The sequence below is a fragment of the Branchiostoma belcheri genome, unplaced genomic scaffold (genome assembly GCF_001625305.1).
Source record: "Branchiostoma belcheri isolate BF01 breed outbred unplaced genomic scaffold, Haploidv18h27 scaffold163, whole genome shotgun sequence".
Classification (NCBI taxonomy): domain Eukaryota; kingdom Metazoa; phylum Chordata; class Leptocardii; order Amphioxiformes; family Branchiostomatidae; genus Branchiostoma; species Branchiostoma belcheri.
In genome coordinates this window covers 583745-601483 of record NW_017803080.1, presented here as the reverse complement: position 1 = coordinate 601483, position 17739 = coordinate 583745, and the positions used below count along the sequence as shown (strand labels likewise).

The 17739-nt window shown below is 43.0% G+C and overlaps 2 protein-coding genes and 1 pseudogene across 2 annotated transcripts; 2 read left to right on the top strand and 1 right to left on the bottom strand.

Annotated features, from left to right (window-relative positions):
- Positions 1-569: 569 nt before the first annotated feature.
- On the top strand, positions 570-2805 carry LOC109466333 (zinc finger protein 695-like). Its single transcript, XM_019764050.1, has 2 exons — positions 570-632; positions 2166-2805. The coding sequence occupies exon 2, from the start codon at positions 2205-2207 to the stop codon at positions 2778-2780; it is 576 nt and encodes a 191-aa protein (XP_019619609.1). The 5' UTR covers positions 570-632; positions 2166-2204; the 3' UTR covers positions 2781-2805.
- Positions 2806-3735: 930 nt separating this feature from the next.
- LOC109466340 (ATP-dependent DNA helicase Q-like 4A) lies at positions 3736-6924 on the top strand. Its single transcript, XM_019764056.1, is given in 3 exon segments — positions 3736-3791; positions 4345-5164; positions 5167-6924. Coding segments are annotated over 3 exon segments (1980 nt in total). The 5' UTR covers positions 3736-3764; the 3' UTR covers positions 6300-6924.
- Positions 6925-7001: 77 nt separating this feature from the next.
- On the bottom strand, positions 7002-13471 carry LOC109466342 (annotated as a pseudogene).
- Between the last annotated feature and the right edge of the window lie 4268 nt (positions 13472-17739).

Sequence of the window (17739 nt, the reverse complement as noted above, 5' to 3'; positions counted from 1 at the left end):
CGTGTTGGGGATTTTTTAATTTCCTACTTAAAGTATAGTTTTTGTCGACAAATAGGTGAAAAAAATTGATTTTTTTGCCTTTTTCCACTAAATTACCCATAATTCAAAATTGAGAGCATTTTTTCAAAAATCCCACGATTGTCGGGAAAGCAGTTACAACCATATTGAGCCGTCAATAAGGTATATTGGACTCTCCATGTCCAGGACAGAATTTGACCACCGTGCACCCTCAAAAGAAGGCCTACGTGTCAACCTTCCAGTTCTACCATCCAGTCCCGCCATCTTCTAAAGACAACACGACTCCTGTACTCAAACAAGAAGAGCTAACTCACTCATTAACATTAGCATTGTCTTAGCTTTGTCTTATTCCTTGTTTTCCGTAGTTTGTCTGAAATTTGTCTTTGCCTCATTCAGTTGTCTTAACTATTCCTATGCAAATCCATGTAGCAAGCATTGTTCTTTTTTTCTATTTCAAAATCAAGTGTAAACCTACCAAACCGGTATTACTGCCCAATCAGTTTCTTTATAAGAGAGTTGACCAGTCCGATTCTACCATTCCTGACTCTGAAGACTCAATAATCGGCGTTGCCTTCAAACCCTCCTGCTGTTGCTTATTTGTGCGTTACTCTTTGGTAAGTACAGCTTAACCCTAAACAGTACACCTGGGGTCCACGCGGACCCCAGCACTATATATTCTGTAATGTCTTTTTTGTTTCTAAATATTTTTTTCTGAAATTTTAGGTAATTGTCACCCACAAAGTTGTCTCTCAATACAGTGCAGAAAACTCCGTTTCTACCATTTATAAAAAAAAATATATCTGATTTTCTTTTGGGGTCCGCGCGGACCCCAGCCGGCTTTCGATCATAATGGATACACTGGCGTTCTTATACATTACCTTATTTCCGTTTTTATATGTTTTTATGCACTCATCGTATGTCTACCAAGTTTTCAGAGAATGGTGTAGTAATAGAATTAAATTTTTATAACGTTGGTGTAATTATTTCGTCATATGACGTCAGACATAGTCCGCCATATTGGATTTTGATCAATGACGTCATCAAATTAGCATATTCTATGCATATTAAATGATTTAACTTATATTAAATTATGTAAGATGTTATTAATGTTGGAAAAGAAGTGTAATTTAATATAAAACTCAGAAAATTTTTATGTTTAAACCAAAATTACTTCTATTTTCAAAAAAACTGCCTGCTAGAAACCCGTTGCCATGGCAACACAAAAAAACATCAACTTACTAGTACTAAACTAATATGAACTTTTTGCCAGAGACATTTTAGGAACGGTCTCCAAATTTGATACTTCTAGCGCAAGCCGTGTAGCCGCTATCTGAGATCAAAGTTGGGCCTCAAAAGCCCCTTCAGTCTGAAATGGGTTTAAAAATCGGGTATTTCTTCTTGTCTTCTTTTCTTCACCAAAAAATAGAAAAAGTTCAAAATGTATGATTTTTGTATGTAATGTGGACACAGAGGTTCCCACATCAGTTTGCAACACAATTGAGCTGGTAGCATGTTGATAATTTCTAAAAATTAGCAAAAAACTGTTCTGGGGTCCGCGCGGACCCCAGGTGTACAGATTAATCAGTCCGGGAAGGTGTACTGTTGAGGGTTAATATGTTGTTTCATTTCCCGTATCTTTCAAGTACATGCCTAGTGGCACACATGAATGTAAGTCAGCCTTGCTGTTTCTACGGCAAGGTTTTGGGGTACACGTGGAAAGGTTGCTAGTCTTAACGCTTAACAATACAGCGCCCGAAGTTACCTGTACCGGTATAGTCGGCGTACTACACTAGCCTTGCAGGCATACGGCACGGCGGCAGCTAGCTATTATAATACACCGAACGTCCACCCAATCGTTGCACGGTCAATTGCAGGAGTTGTGGAAGCTTTCAAGAGATAATTTCCAAACTGTTCTTGGTGGCATCGATTTCCCATCGACCTTAGTTCTTTGAAAATATAATTTTTTAATACCTTATTTATTGATAAATCTGAATCAACTAAGCATGTTGTTGACAGATAGCATTTAGTCTGTTCTTAATTAAATCATATTTGTTATGTGTCTCATTATTTCAGTAATATATAACGATGTTCATTTTCTAGTTCTGTTTATGGTATATTTTTACAATTTTTTTCTTATTTTTTCACAGCCAAATAATCGATATCATCACAGACCAGACTGTTGTGCCATGACGACCAACATCACGACGATAGAGGTGCAGTCCAACATGTCACAAACGGGAAATGACACGGACAAGAAACAACAGAAATGTGAGGACTCTGACAAAGAGTTCAGTGAGCTGGGTCATCTAAAGGAACACGTGAGAACTCACATTGGTGAGAAACCGTACAGGTGTGAGGAGTGTGGCAAAGGGTTCAGTCATCTGAAGGGACTGCGGCTACATATGAAGATACACACTGGTATAAACGTGTACCACTGTGAAGACTGTGGTAGGCAGTTCAGTTGGCTGGCACATCTGAAGAAACACGCCCTAACCCACACAAGGGAGAAGTCTTACAAATGCGAGGAGTGTGGCAAAGGGTTCAGTCAGCTGAAGGGACTGCGGCTACATATGAAGATACAGACTGGTATAAACGCGTACCACTGTGAAGACTGTGGTAGGCAGTTCAGTTGGCTGACACATCTGAAGAAACACGCCCTAACCCACACAAGGGAGAAGTCTTACAAGTGCGAGGAGTGCGGCAAACAGTTTGGTCATCCAGGTACTCCACGCTCGTCCCCAGCGCCCGTGGAGAAGCCGTAGGTTATAGATCGTGGCTTAGCCCAGGCTATGGAAAATAAACTTTCTTTAATGCAAATCTGTCGTTTTTGTTTTCTTTGCGCTTTCTAAAGAGTTATGATAACCTACTCTACTCTGGCGGTATGCGCTCGCTAGTACGTAACGTTACACGGCGGCCATCTGAATACATGTACACTGCATTCTTTCTACTATCGGGACCTAAAACAAGACGCAAGATTCCTATTTTGGGGTATAAAATGCTGTCACAATGGTAATATATACCAAATGAAACGGACCTTTACAAAGTACCTCATTTGGTGACGCTATGAGTGTACCGTTATCCCTCTACATTTGCCCAGAAGGGAGTTAGTCGCGGAAGGAACTTAGCCACGGAGGGAGTTTTGGCATTCTCCACGGACGCTGGGAGATCTGGAATCAAGATGGCCGCCGCATAATTAATGAGCTGGCCGGGCCAGGCGGAGATAATGTATGCAGGCGCCGAAGGAGACCCGCCCAGCCCCGATCGCTGCCGAGAATGGCCGACCGCCATGGAAACCCGAAAGATAATCATATGCAACAGTCCCGCTACGTAACGGGCAGCCAAAAATAGCCCTCGGGAGACACCGCGCTCGGTAGTTCACAACCAAAACAATGGAAAGTGCGATCGTCGTATACGTGTTACCAGACTCTCTGGCGGGGAAAAGGTGCCAAAATGGGGAAATCTACATGCCAACAGATTGTCAGAGCGGCGTTACAACGCTCTGGAAATGGCGGAAAAGGCTGGAAAACAGCGAAGAAGTGTCCAAAAGCACAGAAAGTGGCGCTTGTCGAGCCTCCAGAGAGGGGAGGGTTCCGTGTCCTCACAATGACTGCCAGGGCAGTGCTGTGTATTTCCAGAGAGGTGCAGGTCTGGACGTGCACTTCCGCGACAAAACATGGGGACAAAACCGGACGCTACTACGGAGAAGGCGGACAAAACAAAAGCTGAGAAAGTTGTGCTTCGAAGAAATGAAGCAGAGACTGCAAGACATCGAGGTTGGTCTGGCGTTTTTAAAACATTTGTATCTTGACTGCAGTGGAAAATATTATGGCTTGCCTCTCTGCATGAATATTTCAAAGCGTTCTGTTTACCGTTTAGTCTAGGGCGAAAGTTATGGAAAATTTGTTTCTTGGTTTTTTCAAGTTATGCAGGCAGTACTTTTATCGATGGTGTTGAAGTAATTTTCTCAGCTTTTACTTCAATCTGACACTGTCTATCAGATAACACCGCAAAACATATGATTGATTTGACTACAAATATTCCACAATAGTTGTGTTTTCAATACTGTCAACAATCTGCCATTTTATAAGTGTCTTAGCATGCTATATATGAGTGTAATTTTCCTTGCCTCATTGGCTACCTTATCAATGTGAGGGTGTGGAGAAAGTTAGGTGTTTTGATATCAAGCTGTCAATAAAAATTACACCATTTTCCATAAGGCCAATGGTCTTTGATGGATGTATGGTTTATTTTTGTGGTTATATTTCCCTACTGCAGCAAACCATATGCCTGGGTAACGTCTCATTTTTGTTTTGTTTTGTTCTGTAGGCACAGGAACAAGAAGGTCAACAGTACGAGGTGACATGCCCTGCTCTGAAAACCACAGTCACTGCTACTAGGCCTGAAATGGCAGCCAAGAAGGTGGGCATCATTCTCCATGCAGGTGGCTTCCTGCATACCTATGCAAGTGGGAGTGCACCATACTTCTTGAGCGTAGAAGACAAGGAGCTGGACAAAACAGTGCACATTGATTATCATGTCTGGTACATAGAAGACAAGGCAAAGGTACCATGTATTGTTTGCAAACCAGTTTTTGTAAAAATGGCCCAACACCACAATGTACATCCCGCCAGCAACAATGACTGTGATCATGAACCGACTTTAATAGATGCCGACATCTCCGATCCACTGGAGGAGTGTCTGAAGCGTGTGTTTGGCTTAAACTCTTTCAGGCAAGGCCAAATAGAAATTGTGACAGCTGTCCACAATGGAGGAAACACCTCTATCATCATGCCAACGGGAGGCGGGAAGACACTGTGTTTCTCTCTTCCCGCTGTTCTAAGGAAAGGGGTTACCTTTGTCATTGTTCCGCTGGTGGCACTTGGTGTCGATTTACTGAGAAGATACCAAAACTGTTCGATTCCTTCTGTGTTCATTTCTCACCTTAGTTCAGACGACAGCATTCAGAAGATCCTCCATGACCTAAACAGCGACTCACCACAAACCAAAATTATCATCACCACACCGGAAAGTCTTCTCGGCAAAGACAGGATCTGGAGGGCCGTCCTTGGCCTTAAGGAGAGGAATCTTCTTGAAATGGTGGTGATAGACGAGGCTCACTGTATGGATGAGATGGGACACGAGTTTCGCCGACCTACCTCGAACTTTCAAAAATTGCTGAACTGAACACTCAAATCGTCGCGGTCACTGCCACAGCCACACCAACAACTAAGGATTTCATCACAAAGCACTTGGACATGGGAAACTGTACAGTCTTTTCATCTTCAGTTGACAGGAAAAACATTGAGTACTCTGTGAGGCCAAAGGGAAAATCAAAAGAATCTACAGAAGAAATGGTGTGTAAAGTGGTTTCAGACTTCATAGGTCAAGCAGGGATCGTATACTGCCAAACGGTTTGCGAAGTGAAAGACATCCACTACAGGCTACAGGAGATTGGTGTCAAAGTGGTGAAGTACCACGGTGCAGGGACAGGGCAGAATGAGGCTGAAGGGAGGCAGGCTTTGACTGACTGGCAAAGAGGCGTGAAGGACGTTTTAGTTGCAACAAAGGCTGCAGGGGCAGGACTAGACAAACCTGACGTAAGGTTTGTCGTACACCTGGGGTGCCCCTCCTCAATCCCGGACTACCTTCAGGAGTCGGGGCGTGCAGGAAGGGACGGAAGACTTGCCAAAGCCATACTGTTCTTTAAGCCAGAGGACAAGGCTCTACACATTAAGCGGATCGGTGAAGTACAGAATGAACAGTACAGAAACCATGCCCTTCAGAGATTATCAGACATGATTCACTTCTGCGAAACAGAATGGTGTAGAAGAAAGCTATTGCTCGAAGCGTTTGCTGAAGACACTGTGCAATTCAGTTGTAATAAAACATGCGACAACTGCCAAAGCCCAACGGTGGCAAGAGAAGTCCTGCTGAACAGAGAGGCTGCTGCTATGGTGAGATGCCTGTCAGCAATCCGCCACACAGTGCCACAGCCTCCGCCCTCCCTTCTTGCCAGAGTCTTCCTAGGACTAGGGACGGGTAAAGAAGTAAAGCAGCTCAAACTGGATGAGCTTCCTGAGTTCGGACTGGGACAGAATTCCGGTTTTAATCTGAAGTTGTGCCAGAAATTCATACGTATCCTTACAAGAATGGACATATTAAAAGAGGTTATAGTGCCTAAGAGTCCCACACATAAGTTCTCGTCTATGTATATGTTCCCAGGGAGGATGGCGGAATCCGCTATTCAGAATGATATAGCTGTAACAATGTTCACAAGGTAGAGTATTTTATGTCTATTTATGGAGATACTGCATGCTATTCTTATTTGCAGATAGGGTATTGTAGATAATGTTCCCTGCATCGGTTTTTTTCTATACTTCTGAAGTTCATTTGACAACAATGATCACACTCCTTTACATTTAGGATCGTAGATAGTTTCCTGTCACTGTGTAAATATCCAATTGTTTTTTGTATCTGTTAACGCATCTATTGCAGCATCACCTGTGCTGTGCAATGTGAAACTTTGGGACCACATTCTCAAGAAGTAGAAGAAAAGTGCGTGTTACACTATTGTACTGTACGTTTGGGACCGCATTGTAGATATTGTTCCCTGTAACTGTTTGTTTTTCTTTTCTTCATTTGACAACAATGATGTATATATCACGCTTCTTTACATTTGGGACCACATTGTAGATATTGTTCCTGTAACCTTGTAAATATGTAAATATTTTGCATCTATTGCAGCATCACCTATGCTGTGCAATGTGAACTAGTCAGATTTGCCCTGAGGAAGGTGACAAGTAGTCACCAAAATGTTGGCCGTGAATAAAACTCCTGGTTGTGTAAAATGATTCTCTTCATTCCATGACTTACCAACCTGATGATAAAAAGATTCTAAGATAGTAACTTTGCACTAATTTTCATACCCAATTGAACACCTACCTAAAGACAATGCAGGACCACACACAGGAACATTCTGTTACATCACATTTATTCTTGAATATATTCAACATGATTCTTTCCCCCCTTTTGGGGCATTCTTTCATATGTGTGCCATTTTCTTAGTCAAACTGATGCTTCTTTACAAATGTTCAGGTTAAACCATAACATACATACAGAGAGAGAGTGGCATCTTCTTGGAAACCTTATCAAGTGACACAGCAGTTGAAATATATACTAGTATATGTAAATATATACAAAGTTACCTTTCCTGCAAAACAGCAAGAGTTGCCACAATGTCTTCAGTGTCAGAGTCAAAATAACAGTACTCAAACAATAGTATACAGAAGCTCGCTACTTATCACTAAATACATCATGTAACAGCTGGATAACAGACATCAGCTTTCAAGGCCAGGGTATACCCACTCAGTTTACAGCCTGTTTCAAAATGCAACAGTTCTCATAAAAAAATACAATAAGCACCACTCATTACTAAATACATCCTTTAAATAGCTGGATAACAGACATCAGCTTTCAAGGCCAGGGTACTAGTATACCCACTCAGTTTACAGCCTGTTTCAAAATGCAAGTTCTCAATAAAAAAATACAATAAGCACCACTCATTACTAAATACATCCTTTAAATAGCTGGATAACAGACATCAGCTTTCAAGGCCAGGGTACTAGTATACCCACTCAGTTTACAGCCTGTTTCAAAATGCAAGTTCTCATAAAAAAATACAATAAGCACCACTCATTACTAAATACATCCTTTAAACAGCTGGATAACAGACATCAGCTTTCAAGGCCAGGGTATACCCAATCAGTGACAGTCTGAGGTTTGTTCAAATGACTGTGTGGATGTCTGTCCCAAACATTTATACATTAGTCATAACTAAAGGCATCGTGAATAATAAAAAATAGGAAAAGGTACAGTAAATCATTCTGTGGGCACGTATGCCCTATAGACAGAGGGAACTCTCCTCCTCTGGGGGTAAATGTCATACATTTTCCTATCAAAGTTAGACTTCACCTTTTCACACCCTTTTACATAGACATCAACACAGTCATTTGGAACAAACCTCGGAGTGTCACTGAATGGATATATCTTGGCCTTACGCCGTTCAATGTCATGGTGGAAGTACTGCTCCTTGATGCAGTACAAGCAGACAAAAATCTGGTCTGCCAGTGCGGACGGCTCACTATGGCGTTTGGTGTTGTGTACATCGAAGCCACTTCTGGACTTATAACACGCCCTTGCACTTCCAACCAGTTGCAGGTTTACATTTAACCTCTGCAGAGTTTTGAGTGTGGTCTGGCCAGAGCAATACTGCTTCAGAGGTTTTACAATGTACGATTCCACATACTCATCACATGCAATGTTGTGACCAGACTTTCCTTCTACACTAACAGAACAATTTTGCCTAACCATCATTCTAGTAGCAATTGGCCATGCTGCAGTCATGTTCACTACGTGTGACAGTGCCTCAATCCAATAGTTCTTTTTTTGGACTGAGCAAATATTGGCAACAACAAGAGCCAGACAGTTTCTCTCTCAATTCCAACCCCATTCTTTATAGAACTATAGTACAATCTAAGCAGAGGTGCAAACAAGGTCACGCTCTGTATCCTGTAGCGAAATGCTACATCCTCTAACGAACATTTATGCATCCATTCTCTGAACTTAGCAACTAGCAGTGTACCCTTATCTGGACCACAGCTTGAGAACTCTTCTTCCGAGGGGAACATGTCTGACTGCCTAAACTCCAGGACAGCACTAAGCCCATAGCCATATGCCACATCTCTATTGGCCTCTCTGATCAGTTGTAAGTTGTTATCTTTAAACTTATCTTTGCCATAAGTTTCTTTTTTGATCTTCTTTCTCTTGAGGACATCAGTGATGATGTATAAAGTCCTCCGGGACCCTGGGACTTAGCAAAACATTCTTCAACATACCCTGCCGCGTGTAGGTCCCCTGCATCTCCGAAGTGAAATGGAATGCGACCTCATCACTTAGCCTGCAATGTCTGTGGTTCTTAGTTGTCAGGCCGTCCCCTACAGTTACATTCGGGGCATTTTTTCTATGGAACACATAGCCATCGTCATTAACATTGACTTCCTGTATCTGATTGACCAGGTCATCAACCTCATTGATCGTTTCGACATTTCCACCAGAAAATTGCATGTAAATATCTCTATCTTCTGTGGACGGAGCTACAAACTGCTCCAACATAAACATCATGGCATTATGGCCCATCCTTCTAGCAAGGGCTAGTGGGGATGGAAAGTGTACAAAAGTCAGACCGTCCACAGACACTGCCTGGGTCTCAAGGAGGTATTGTACAGTTCCAACGTCCTGTCTGAGGACAGCCAGGCAAAGGGGAGTAGCCCCACACCCTTCTTCACTATCAACATTTACTCCTGCTGCTACAATATACTTCAATAGTCTCACATTTCCTGTCTCTACAACTACATGTACTAAACTACGTCCTAAGTGATCTACTATGCTATTCCAATTGTCCTTAGTGTCCAGCACGTACTTAGCAAACTCATCTAAGTCCGCTACATTTCCTACCCTTTCAGCACGGTCGAGTCTGCCCTCCATATCCGACAGCACACTTTTCATGTTCTCGTCTTCTTTCTTCCACCGCTCCCTCAGTGAACCGAGGTGACGGGCCAGCGCTGCACTCAAGTTNTGCAATGTCTGTGGTTCTTAGTTGTCAGGCCGTCCCCTACAGTTACATTCGGGGCATTTTTTCTATGGAACACATAGCCATCGTCATTAACATTAACTTCCTGTATCTGATTGACCAGGTCATCAACCTCATTGATCGTTTCGACATTTCCACCAGAAAATTGCATGTAAATATCTCTATCTTCTGTGGACGGAGCTACAAACTGCTCCAACATAAACATCATGGCATTATGGCCCATCCTTCTAGCAAGGGCTAGTGGGGATGGAAAGTGTACAAAAGTCAGACCGTCCACAGACACTGCCTGGGTCTCAAGGAGGTATTGTACAGTTTCAACGTCCTGTCTGAGGACAGCCAGGCAAAGGGGAGTAGCCCCACACCCTTCTTCACTATCAACATTTTACTCCTGCTGCTACAATATACTTCAATAGTCTCACATTTCCTGTCTCTACAACTACATGTACTAAACTACGTCTTAAGTGATCTACTATGCTATTCCAATTGTCCTTAGTGTCCAGTACGTACTTAGCAAACTCATCTAAGTCTGCTACATTTCCTACCCTTTCAGCACGGTTGAGTCTGCCCTCCATATCCGACAGCACACTTTTCATGTTCTCGTCTTCTTTCTTCCACCGCTCCCTCAGTGAACCGAGGTGACGGGGGTTTGCAGGTATCTCTGGGTCTTCCTCATCCAGTGCTCCGTCTTCTTCACCCTCATCCCACGTGTCGGCTGCAATGGTGTTCAATAGAGTAGCTTGATCCACCCTGTGCTGCTGTATACTTTGGTTGAATTCATATCTCTTCCTGGCTGCTGTGATGTCAAATTGGATGTTGTGTTCATTAAATGGCAAGTACTGGATGTCCTTTCTTTCAATGGGAATACTGAACTCTTGAGCAAACTCCTCAATGATAGAAGCAGTTCCAGTGAGAGTTGCTTCATTTTCTGTAGACAGCGGGAGTACTGTGATATCTGATTTTTTACAGGTTGCTGGCTTTGCTGGCTTGTGTCTTATGGCATATTTGTTGGCGCTCTTGAACGACTGTGTTGACAGCCAGGCTTTCTGTTCTGCTGGCGTTTTGTCTGACTGAAGTTGTGTGTCCTCTGGGGAGTTGGTTAAGACCTATGTCTAGAAGCTCCCGGTACAAACTGCCCTGGGCCTCTTCCCCATATCTTTGCCAACTCGGGATGGGCATCAATGAAGACATCATCTACAGTGACGTCTTCCACGGGTTTCTGTGGAATCTCGGCGGTGTCTTTTGTTTCAAAAAGTTCCTTGATGCCCTCTAGATCTGGTTTTATTGCCATCCTTACAGTGAAGTTCCACATCTGAGGCTTGCCCTTCATCACCCTCATGTGGCGCACAGCTCTGAAGATGTTTATGTTGTCATACGCAAATATGACAGGCCCGTTGTCTCCAAACTCGCGTTCGATGACAGATTGAAAGCTGTTCAGTCGTCCTTCCATGAATCCCATTAGAGTGTCCCAGCTTTCTGACAAGCCAAGATGCTGTAACAGTGACACGAACTTTTTTCCCACGCCGTAGGATACCGCAACAAGGCCAAACAAAATAGCTAACGTACATTAATGGCTCGGGAGCTCCTCAAGTCCAGTAGGCCACACAGAGCATGTGTGGCACTCCTTAACTTGACAGCATTTGTTTTCAGCTTGTTCTTGTAGCTTCTATCAGTGACAATCAATGTCCACAGAATGGAGTGTATCAGTGGACAAGTTTCGTCGAGCGATTCTGCCAGCTGACCAAAGAATGTTTCCAGCACATCATCTATGACTCTGTCCCTCACAACCGATGTTTACCATGTTTTCAAACATCTTCATTTCCTCTGACTAGCTTTGTTCTCTGCTCCAACGATAAGTGATACCCACTTTTTGCATCTTGAAGGAGGCTGTCAGCACGTTCCTTGTACAGTCGTACAAGGGTGGAAACAAGTTTGTTCCTTTTGTTCCACAGGTCAGCGAAATGCGAACATGCCAGCTGCTCTCCGCCAAACTTGGAGACGCTTGCCCAGCTTTCCTCTAGCTCCCGGTCAACTTTCTCGATCAATGTCCTGATGTTATCTATCTGATCTGTGTTGCCCGCGGGTGTCTGCAGATGATCCAGCACTGCTGGCTTCCACCGTAAGCCTAACAGGGTCTTGCTGTGCTTCATGTAGTTAGCAGTAAACATAGATTTCACCAGTCTGACAACTGTCCTTCCTGTGATCATGTCAGTGTTGGCTAAAGCCTCTTCCTCTTCCTTGCTCGAAGAGTGTGCTGCCATTTGTTTGCAGTGGGATTGCACCTGGGAGAGCAAATGTTCCATTGAAATGCTGTGTTCTTGACCACCTTCCTCCAGTCTTTCCAGTAGGTAGCCCCGTACAGCTGAACATCTTTTTTCTCCTGTCAGCACTTGTCCGTTTCGAAGAAGGCTGAGGCAGAGACTTGGAGTTTGGTGTCAGCAGCCGCTTTTTGTCCTTCCTTGGTGTTGTAGTCGGTGTAGTTGCTAGTGGTGGTGACTGCTCCGGTAGCAAGCTGGCCACTGGCAGGCTGTCCTCAGATGCCGCTTCTTTGCATGTCCCAATTTTCTTCGTTGGGGTTGTTGATGGGGAGTGTTGTGGTAGCAACCTGGCCAGTGGCTCATCATCCGATGACGAGTCACAATCATCCATTTCTGTCATTAAAAAGATATATATGTTAACAAGCATCGTCAGTTCTTCATCACCATGTACTTTACAAACTTTGTAAATCTAATGCCCTACTAAATTGCATATCAGATTGTAAAGTCTTCCATCAGATATATCCTTTGTTATATTGTTACCAAAATGTGTGCATTTAGGGGTCCGGGGTGGCTTATATTTACTTATCCATTTCTAAATTTAAAAAAAAATTGACATTTCAGAACAAACTATCAAAGCTAAGTGGTCTTGCTGAAAGGCCCCTGGCTGAATATGGCAAGCAATGAGGTTTAAATATCTTTGAGCAAGTAATTCTAAAAAAAATGCTGGTAAAATTACTTTTAGTTGAAGTTTTACCATGCTGATTAGCTCCTTACTTCTTTAAATGAAAGTAAAATAACAACGTACAACACCCCACAAAATCTATCCTAGAAATAGAGCACTGGAAATAGAGTGCAAAATGGAATGTGTTCAAACAACGCAGCCAACCTTGAGGCGTTGCCAAAACACCCCCCCCCGCCCCATGTGAAATTACTACAAACTTTCCAGGTCGCAGCACTGATGATTAGCGAAGTTGCGGAGCAAAAACATATCGCCACCAAATCTATGTATATCAGAGTACAAGTTGATAAAATATTGGGGTACAGGAGGGACGTTATGTCTACAAAAAACGCCATGAACTTTGAGCAAAATTTACGAGATCGTAAACAACATGGCAGCCATCTTGTCAAAAAAATTACACCCAAGTTTAGCCTACCGCCACCACCTACTTTGATACATATTATCCAAATTTTTGTACCGACGGTAATCTATGGTCAACATAATATGGCTACGAGTTGATACAAACGTGTAAATTTTCAATTTAAAGAAAACCAAGGCGATGAAAGCCGTACATATGTAACTTGCATAAATTAGCACAAATTTTCTACAGTTTTCAAATCGCCATCGCCTACCACTAAATGTTATTCACATATATATTTACCTTGTTCCAAAGGCTACATACACCAAAGATAGCACACTGAGATTTCTATAGCACTCAGATATCGATAACATATGAAAAACTTACCTCAAAAATCGACGACTGTCATGCAAATATGGCGACTCTCGCCGACCAAATCTGGCAGCGTCCGCCCGCGCCACAAACTCTCGTCCCCAAGACAGTTCACTCTGCTACCCAGCATGCTTTGCGCAAAATGCGTTCTCGGCCCCAGGACACAAATACACGCTAATGCTTCCGCACTGTGTTGCTCTGGGGACCCCGCCGCGCGCCCAGATGTGGATTTAATTATAGCGCGCTAGCGGACGCTGCGGAGGAGCGTGCCAGATCTCACGAGCAACAACAAAAAACTAGAAGGTTAGCACGAAAATTAATCTGTGTTGGTATACTTCATTATGACCATAAGGACTAGATGTTCTAGCCAACACTAAGTAAATTGGGACTTACTCCAATTTTCAGCCGACTTCGTCAGCCTTGTTCACTGAATGGACCCTTCTACTGCAGCTTCCGGGTCGCGACAGGTTGAATAAATAGTAGAAATTGGCCTAAAACGTGATGTAACAGGCCAAGAGAGTTGGCTGGCCATAGAGGGTCCAGTTTGTAAGTAAACTGTGACCTCTGTGGCCGGCCAACTCCCTTGGCCAGGTACATTACGTTTAGGTCATTTTCTACCATTTATTCAATCTGCAAAGGACTAAGGAAGTGGAGACTACCATTAAGTCACCATTAGAAACTTTGGAAAACATGAATAAACATTAAAAATATGAATAAACATGAGCATCTTGTATCTCTTGTTTTTCCCTCTTTCTTGACTATAACAGGTATGCAGCTATCGCACCTTTACAAATAGTACAGTACTTAGCAATTACATGCGATTTATAGAACAATGCAAAACTACTAAGTTACGTAGTTCCACAGACAGACTATTACTTCATAAGAAAGCACATAATGTTATAATGTTTGTAGTTATGCATGTTTATGTTACAACTACATGTTGTGCCATTTGAATGCAGGATCTCTTTGATTGTTTCCGTCTTATTACTTACTTATTACTTACTTATATGTAGAACTAAACAAAGGAAGAGATCTTGGAGCCATGGCTGAAAATATGCCATCCAACACCGTACCAAAAGCAATGGTTGTCAGAAACGAAGGTATTGCAAAACCAGACACAGGAACTGTGCCATCCAAGTTCAGGCAAGCTGCCGAAGGTACCAGTCACCACATCTCTGGTCGATGTGAGGAAAATAAAGACAATGACGATGAAAATCTGTCCGACACAAGCGATGCTGCTGCTGAGAACAGTCAGACAATCGATATCGGCCCTGGTGAGTTCGATACATACGCATACATATGCAAAGAACAGGCTATTCGCATGAAGAAAGCTGTGAAAGAGACCAAAAACAAACCTTCTCAAAAGACGCCCGACAATAGCAATGATGACGACATCCACTTGGCAAGACGTGACTCATTCAATAATGACTCCGAAACTTCAGCTTTCAAGGCAAATGACAGCAACGTGCACACACAAGCCAGGGATCCGAATCCGACGTACACACAAAACATGAACCCTCAACCGATGGACGCCGAAACCGACGTTAACCCTAATCCGATGTACCTGCAAAGCAGCCCTGGACCCACCTTCAAGTCAAATAAGAGTGATGACAATCCCTGCACACAGACATCAGCTGATACACATCAGCAAGCCTTCTCCAGGCCAGCGACTAACAAGGATGACAACCATTGCCTTCAACCATATGCTGTAACACGCTGCCAACCAGATGCATTTACACATCATGATATTGTTGTTCAATACGAAGAAGATGAAACATTCGGTGAGTCAGCAAACGATGATGGCAATCCCTGCATCCAACCATATGCAGTTAACCACCAAGAAGACCAGGAGCCCTCAAACAACTGTGATGGCGACCAGCCTTACGCTGCTAGATACCAAGAAGATGACGATAGTGGCAGGCCTGCGTCTAAAAACAGACATACAGCCAGTATCGCATCTGAAGATGAGGTCATTCAGCCATACGCTGCCGCATACATGTGCCAGGGTGACTTGGAGCGGAACACAACTTCAGAAGACCTGTCCTCCCAGAATCAGAATCAACCAACGGCGGCTTCGAACAACGATGTCCTGCATGCACTCGATCCAAATCCGATGTACGCTGCCGCAGATATGTGCCAGGGTGACGTGGAGCGGAACACAGCTTCAGAAGACACTCAAGGAAGCCTGTCCTCCCAGAATCTACCAGCGGCGGCATCAAACAGCATCAATGACGCCAATGATGTCCTACACGCACTCAATCCAAATCTTATGCATGTGCCAAACGTCCAGCATCCTGCAGCGCACGGTAAGAACTTTTTCAACTTCATAAACCTCATGCCGGAGAGAAATGTTGGAATTTTTTTATTGTCATTGGTAATGTCTCTTTTCTGTATTAGATGCCTACTGAATTAATTTCCCTTGTTGTTGACACAACGCCCTGAAATTCAAATCATTATATGTATTTTCAACAGATCTGCTGTTATCTGCACTATTTCAGATGATTAGTCAGTAATTATCCTAGTGATGGAAACAGTTGAAAATTTGATCTCTATGTACTACTTGTTGTTGGAATAAAGTTCCAACATTTCATTATGATTACTACCAACATCATATTTCAGGCTGTACGCGTTGCCGAGTGATCTTTGCAGCGGCTGTCATTCTTGGGTTTTTCATCGTCGGAGGATTCTTTCTGTGGTTAGCCAGGCCGCCACAGGTACGCCTCTGTCTTATTATAGCCTTGTCTATGTTTTCATCATTTCCTGAGATAACCATCCCTTTACTTTACCCGTATACTTTATACGGGTAATATCCAAATTGGCATCACTGGCAGTATACATTTTGTACATGAATCTTGTAACTTAAGTCTAGACACATATAGTACTATTCAGTAGATCACTCCTACCCTCCTCTGAGTGTATATATATATAGTGAAGGAGCCCAGGAATGTATGTCATCCCCTAGCATGGTTTTCCAAAGGGTTTTCAAGAATTTGGACTGTGTAGGACTGTGGGCATAGATGTGTGTCAGCAAAATTCAAGACATGCCTGTGGAAAAATTATTGTACAATTCCTAGAATTCTTGCAAACTCCACACAATACTGTACCATTAGCCCCCCCCCCCAGGCGTAGCCAAAAAAACAGCAAACAGATGCTTTATACACACAAGGCTTCAACTTTTCGTATTGTTGCTTTCTCGGTGAGGTACCAATTCCTGGATACTTTTAAAATAGGCAATTATTCCTTATTGTACTTATTCCATTAGAATTTGGCGCATAATACGTTGACATCCGCCTGTAGGTATCAAAGTCAGACAGGGTACATAATATTTAACATGATCTCCATGAACCAATTGCGATAGCCTGCAATGACAATATAATCCTCTATTAACAGCAGACAGCGAGAACAACTACTACGGCTGCTGCTTCTACTGCTACTACTACTACTCCTGCTACTACTACTGCTGCTACTACTGCTGCTACTACTACTGCTGCTGCTGCTACTACTGCTACTGCTACTACTACTGCTGGATGCTCATGCTCTATCCCCAAGCTCCCGGCAGTCTGCAACACCCAGCATTACAAAGGTGAGTCTAACACGAATATTCAAGAGACAATGTCCCTCTGTGTCATTAGACAATGTCTTAAACTTGGTCCCTCTGTGTCATTAGACAATGTCTTAAACTTGGTCCCTCTGTGTCATTAGACAATGTCTTAAACTTGATCCCTCTGTGTCATTAGACAATGTCTTAAACTTGGTCCCTCTGTGTCATTAGACAATGTCTTAAACTTGGTCCCTCTGTGCCATTAGACAATGTCTTAAACTTGGTCCCTCTGTGCCATTAGACAAGGTCTTAAACTAAGTCCCTCTGTGTCATTAGACAATGTCTTAAACTTGGTCCCTCTGTGTCATTAGACAATGTCTTAAACTTGGTCCCTCTGTGTCATTAGACAATGTCTTAAACTTGGTCCTTCTGTGTCATTAGACAATGTCTTAAACTTGGTCCCTCTGTGTCATTAGACAATTCTTAAACTTGGTCCCTCTGTGTCATTAGACAATGTCTTAAACTTGGTCCCTCTGTGTCATTAGACAATGTCTTAAACTTGGTCCCTCTGTGTCATTAGACAATGTCTTAAACTTGGTCCCTCTTTGCCATTACTCAATGTCTTAAACTTGGTCCCTCTGTGTCATTAGACAATGTCTTAAACTTGGACCTTCTGTGCCATTAGACAATGTCTTAAACTTGGTCCCTCCGTGTCATTAGACAATGTTTTAAAGTACTTTGCTTCTCTGTGTCATGAGACATTGCCTTAGACTTGGTCCCTCTGTGTCATGAGGCAATGCTAGGATATTGGATTGGACAATGAACAAG